Source organism: Fringilla coelebs (genome assembly GCF_963513975.1).
Source record: "Fringilla coelebs genome assembly, chromosome: 22".
NCBI classification, from domain to species: Eukaryota; Metazoa; Chordata; class Aves; order Passeriformes; family Fringillidae; genus Fringilla; species Fringilla coelebs.
Window position 1 is genome coordinate 7,443,865 of NC_140048.1, and position 6,000 is coordinate 7,449,864.

General features: G+C 56.5%; 1 protein-coding gene across 4 annotated transcripts in view; it reads right to left on the minus strand.

The window, feature by feature from the left end:
- Nucleotides 1–5,544, minus strand: part of PRDM16 (PR/SET domain 16) — a gene marked incomplete at its 3' end in the record, with an annotated part of 301,271 nt that extends 295,727 nt beyond the window's left edge. For all 4 annotated transcript variants that reach the window (XM_084220430.1, XM_084220428.1, XM_084220427.1 and 1 more), the window contains exon 1: nt 5,383–5,544. In XM_084220430.1, the coding sequence (XP_084076556.1) occupies nt 5,383–5,419 (37 nt within the window). In that variant the 5' untranslated portion in view covers nt 5,420–5,544. The remainder of the gene's footprint in view (nt 1–5,382) is intronic.
- Nucleotides 5,545–6,000: the final 456 nt, after the last annotated feature.

The following is a 6,000-nucleotide window of genomic DNA, read 5'->3' on the forward strand; positions in this document are numbered from 1 at the left end:
ATAATAACACTTCTCGCTCAACAGGGCCTTTCCTTGCGAGAATCTCCGGCTGCTTTGCAGACACGAAGGAGCTCAGCCGTGCCTGGAGAGGCGATTTCCCTCCGGCACAGGAGATTCCCGTGCCATTCCTGGCGGCACGGGAGATTCCCGTGGCATCCCCTCCGGGGAGCGGAGCCCGCAGCCCGGCGGGCAGGTGGAACCCGGCGCGGCGGGACCGGAGAATCCCGACAGAATTCCCCGGTCGTGGAACGCTCCCAGCCGCCCGAGGAGCCGGGGTATCATCGCAGCGAGCGGCAGCGATGAATTACAGCGCTGCCGTGGGGTGAAATCCCAGCTCCTGCCTCGCTTTTCGACTGCGAAGGAGCGGGGATCGTGCGCGCTTCAGGTGCGCTCCGCTCCATCCCGGCCGGCTCTTCCCAACCCTGCTGCCCTCGGGGCTCTCTGACCCTCCAAATGCGTGGCTAAAATCGGGCAAAAGGACAGTTCTGTGCTTTCCCGACATCACTGTCTTCCCCAGGTATTTTTAATAGCAGCCCTCAGGAAAATGTTGGGTTTATTTTTATCCCCCCAGCTCATTAAAGACCTCCTCTGCCATCCCTGAACTCACACAGCAGTCCCAGCGCAAAGCCTAAAAATAAAGCAGATTTAGGTGGTCGAGTTAAAAACCTAAACATAAAGTACAGACTCAGTCCGATTTCTGCACAGAACATTCTGGGTCGTGACCGTACAGTAGCTGCGCTTTTAATGCGTGTTTTAAGACCTTTGTATGTGCGCTGCCAGCCCGACAGACAAACGCCTCTGCACAGACAGACACGTCTTGCACCGGCACGGAGGTCTTACAGCAAACGGGAATTCCGTGAAATCGGGAATTCCGCGAATTTGGGATAACGTGCCTTTCTCTGACGCGCTTTATAAACTTCGATTTCTGTGCAGACCCGCCAGTGCCCCGTGATGTGAGCGCACGTGGATGGGCATCACACGCACTTCATCCGAGCTGCTCGGACAGCCACCAGCACTGCCGGAGCCAGGGCCGGACCCCAATTCCCGATCCCCTTGGCACCTCGGAGCTGCTGCTCCGCGGGTGAGAGCAGCCAGTGCCCCCCGTCCAAGCCCCAGCTCGGTGCCCCCGTTTGCCAAGTTCCTGCCCAGGCCAAGGGGAGGACGTGCCCTGTAGTTATTCCCTCTGTGCTTTTCCCCAAATAACCCACGCGGGACGAGTGGGGGAATTGATACATTATATTTGTAGAATTTGGGAGGAAAAGAAAAATATAAATTAAGAGTAAAGTGATCTCAAATTCTCGGCGATTTTTGTTGAAGCGCTAATTACGCATCACCTTAATTAGCGGATCAACCCCCCCCTCCTTCTTTGCCCCGCATCCCTAATTGCCTAATTGAACAGATCCGGGGCAGGACAGGGGGGGACCCAGCCACGGTGGGGACCCGGCGGCGGCGGCCCCGCACCTGCGCGGGGCTCCGGGAGAGCTTTGGGGACATCCCGGTCACCGAGGGCAGGGGAGCGGGCAGGGCACAGCGCGGCCGCTCGCTGCCTCCCTCCGCTCCCCGGTGACCGGGGATCTGGGTAGGGACAGGGCAGAGGGAGAGCTTCGGAGATGGGAAAAAAATCTCAACGCCCCAAAGCGCCATAAATTTTCCTCCTCCGTGCGTGGCAGCTTTGGAAGCGTCTGTGGGAGCACAAACGGAGCCATGCGCCGGGAAGTGGCGCTTGGACTCCAGCTCTGCGTTCTCTCCTCTCCCCTTCCCCTTCACTGTCTCTTCGGCCTTAATTAAAATAAAATTAATAAAATATCACTAAACGGGAAGCCTGCTCTCTCCTCCAAGGGGAAGCCTGAAACCGAGGAACCGGCGCCGGGCACGGCCAGGCTGGATTCACAACCATTTTCTTGCCAATCCAGCCTGCCCGGAGGATGCACCAGCGCTGTCTGAAAACTCCGGCCCCAAAGTGTGCCCCGGTCCCATTGCTAACAGTGAAAAGCAAACGGGGCTGCAGAAATATCAGCCTCTGTTTGCCAGCACGAGCATTTATTTAAGAGCCTGCCGTGTGTAGCTTGGTGTTGTAGCTGTACTCTGAAATTCAGGGATTTCGAAAGGAAACGAATTCGCTTTAAGCGTGCAGCGCCCAACTCCTGTGTCATTCGCCTCCTCTGCATCCTCTCCCTGCCAGCAGCAGCGAGACCCCCGGCTGCTGCAGAGCCTTCTCCCCGCTCCCCAGATTTTATTTTCTCTCGGAAGGACGAGGCCGTTGGAGCCGGGGACACGGCGTGGCCTTCAACCTGCCCGTCCCGCGGGTGGCCGAGCCCGCGGAGCCGCGGGGCACAGCCCGGCCCTGCGGGGGATGCGGGGGCAGCGCTCACCTGGGCTCCGACACCCCCGGGGCTGCTGCACCCTGAGCGAGCCTCGTGTTTTGATTTACAGCCGTTTCTAAAAGCTTCCAGCCCGGCCGGGAGCCACGGAGCGAGAGAGAACCATTCCCGGCCCCGGTTCAGCTCCGCTGCCCCCGGTACCTGCCGCTCTCTCGGTGTGAGTGGCACTGAAACCGCCGAGAATTCCTCTCCCACCCCAGCGCACACGAGTTCTCCCCTTTTCCCAGGCAGGTAATATTGTCGAATTCCCAGCGGACCCTCACATCTGCTTAAAATATTGTCCAATGAAATGAAATTCTGCAGCAGAGCGTGTTTTTAAAGCCCCGCGTGCCGCTGCCCCGCACGGCCGAGCCGTGCGGGCTCTCCCAGCACCCGCAGCCGCTCCCGGGGCTGGAGCAGCCGGGAAGGAGAGCTGGGAAGGGACCTGCGGGGTCCCGTGCGGTGAAAGAAGTTGTGGCTACCTCGCCGGGGAAAATACAGCGAGATCCCACACTCGTGTCCGTGTTTAATCTGTTTGGCAAATAAATACTCCTGGGATATTGAAACCTTAGCTCTGGACTACTGTTTTGAACTGTGATCCCTAAAAAATCCTCGGCTGAAACCCCATAAACCGTTGGGCCTTGTATTGTATTAAACACCTGATTTTAATCAGGACTCAGCCTCCGAGCAGGCGCTTCCAGGCGTGTTCGCGGCCGCGGCTCCGGCCGCCGGGAAAGGCTCGCTCCCGGCCGCGGAGCTCCCAGCCCTTCCCCGAGCTCTTGAGATATCCAGGCACCGAAAATCTTTCAGCCCTTCAGCTGCAGGAGCTCGCTGAGAGCTCACAGAGGGAGCGTGGAGGGTCCCACCCGCGCTCAAACGCGGCAGGATCCGCATCTCACCCACCAGGGACACATCTGTAAAAACCCGCACTGAACTCGCCGGGGCACATCTGCAAAAAAAACCCTGGGCCTTTTCAAGAAGTAAAAAGAAATAGAAGGAGAGGCGAGGAAAAAAAAATAAGAAAGAAAATAAAAGTAAAAGTGAAATATTCCACCTTATTTAACCATTGAACTTCGCTTTTCCAGCCAAGAGAACTCTGAAAATCATTCCTCACTTTAACAATCTAAAACTATAAGTGACGACTTTTAAAAAAGTTATTATTTGAACGGGGACGCTTAAAACCAGTGTTTATTGATAAAATAAACTAAAGTAAAATAAAATCCCTGGATTAATTCAATGAACTTCCCGTAAAACGCCCCAGCGATGGGGTGACAATGTTGACCACGTACAGGGTCACCCATCCTGCCCTGAGCAGCGCTGGTGCCGGCAGAGCCGAGGGAGGTGTTCGGGGGACACACGGACACGCTTTGGGGACAGGGGGACCTTTCTGGATCGCGATGGAAAACGTCGCGACACCAAGGTGAACGGCGGGGCCTGGGGCCGCAAAACAGCAACGGCGGCCGGAGCTCGGGGCCGGCGACAAACGCGGCGACAAAGCGACTTTGGGAGGAAAAGTGGCCCCAGGAGCCGAGCTGGCTTTGGAGAAGGGTCCCCCCTGGATCCGGGGTGTCCTCCCCGGGAAGGGGCGACCGCGGCTCATCCCGGGGGGCGGCACCGGCCCTCGCTGACCTTGGCGGCCTGGAAAGGCTCCGAAATGACGAACTTGAATGACAAAATCAACCTCGGAGCCCACGTGTGGGAGCGCTGGAGCGCCCGTGACCCCTCGGCAGCGGCGGGGAGAGGCTGAAGCCCGAAGGGGCTTGCAAGGGGGGGCTGCTCTCCATCACCTGGGGGGATCCCCCTGCCCCACGCCCGGCTCTGAGCGGCCCCAGGTCCCGCGGGGGCTCCCGTGGAAAGCCACGCGAGGAACCGGAGCGGGCACCGCTGCCCGCCCGAGCCTGTTCCGAGCGCTACGAGCGGAGTTTCCAGCGGGGCACAGACTGCGCTGGAACTTCTGCAGCTCCAGGTACTTCGTACAGAAGCAGAGCGAAACAGAAACTAAATAATAGTTGTAAGAATAATAATAATAATGAGAATAATAATAATAACGATAAAAGGACAGACTGGCTGCCCGTCTCCGGGATCTTGCGCTGCCACCGGAACCTAACAGGGAATCACCGAGGAACCATCCCGAGCCTTTGCAGCGGGACTCTGCGGGAGCGGGGGCAGAGAGGACCCGCTCTTCCCTACAAAAGCCACACTCTCCTTCCTCCTCGGAAAATCCAGTCTAAAAACCACTCGAAAGAAAGAACGAACGGGAGAGGGTCCGCTGGAAGACGAAGGGGGAAAAAGCTGCGCGAGACTTACGAGCGGCAATTCCACCCCCAAGTAAATTTTAAAAATTAAAAATTAAAGACACTCCCCCACACTCCCCTCCCCCAGACCTTCTTAACCCCCAGCTGGGACACCCGAGCTGCCTTCAGGATCTTCCCTCTGGACCTGCGACTCCAAAGCCCCTCACTGAGAGCGGATCCATTTTTGCTACAAATTCTCTTCCTTCCCTCTCCTCGATAATTGTTCCCGAGACCAGAAGGGTTTCTCCCACTCCCCCCCCGCCTGTCTCTCTCTCTCCCCCCTCTCTCCAGCGCTCCGTCTCTCGGCTCCCGCCGGCAGATGCCAAACGCAGACCTCTAGCGCCCACTATTTCAGAAGCCGGGAATATTATTTCACAAGACTTGGAACGACTCAATAAAAAAAAAAAAAAAAAAAAAAAAAAAAAAAAAAAAAAAAAAAAAAAAAAGTTGCTCGCTATCCCCTTTCGTCAACTTCCAGCTAACTTTCGCTTTTCTCCCCCGGCCCCGCACCGCCCGCCCGCCGCGGCCGCTGTAGCGCGGAGCGGCGCGGGGCAGCGCGGAGCGGCGCGGAGCAGCGCGGGGGGACCCGCGCCCAGGGGCGGGCGGGCGGCGGGGCTGCGGCCGCCGCGGGGAGGGCGAGAGGGGCTCAGCCCCGCGCAGCCCCCGGCCCGGCTCCGTGCCCCCGGCCCCGCCGCCGGTACGCGGAAGAAGGGAGAGAAAGGACCTACTTTTGGGCAGTTTTCTCGCCCTCGCCTTGGATCTCATCGTGTCGGCGTGTGGATTCCTCTCCTCCTCCTTGAGCCCAGAAGCAGCTACACACTATCTTCATCTCCCCAGCATTGTCAGTTTGGACACCTTCGCACATGCGCACAGAGCATTCAATCTGACACCCTCACCAGGGCCAAAAAAACTTTCCAATGTATTCATCATCATCGGGCTGGTTTGGTCTTTTTTTTTTTTCCCTTCTTTTTTTTTTTTTTTTTTTTTTTTTTTTTTGTCCTATCCTCTTCCTCAGACCACTTATCTCTGCCCCCTCCTCTCTGCCGGCACCATCACAGCCTTCCCTGATCTGCCCCTTTAAGAAAAATCAGCCCTCTCCGCTCCTAACCCTCCGCACACTGACCTTACACACTGGACAATATTTAAGGATCAAGGTGCCATCCTATAAAGAGGTGATTATTATTATTCTATTATTATTGTTACTACTAAATAGCAATGCTGTAGAGAAAGTTTGGTAGTAGTTGTCATCTTGTAAACGTTCCTCGTTTGGACATGCTTTTCTTTTTAATCTGAAAAATGTTTATTTACGTAACTTTTCAACCAGTGTCTGTCTTTATTTTTTTCCT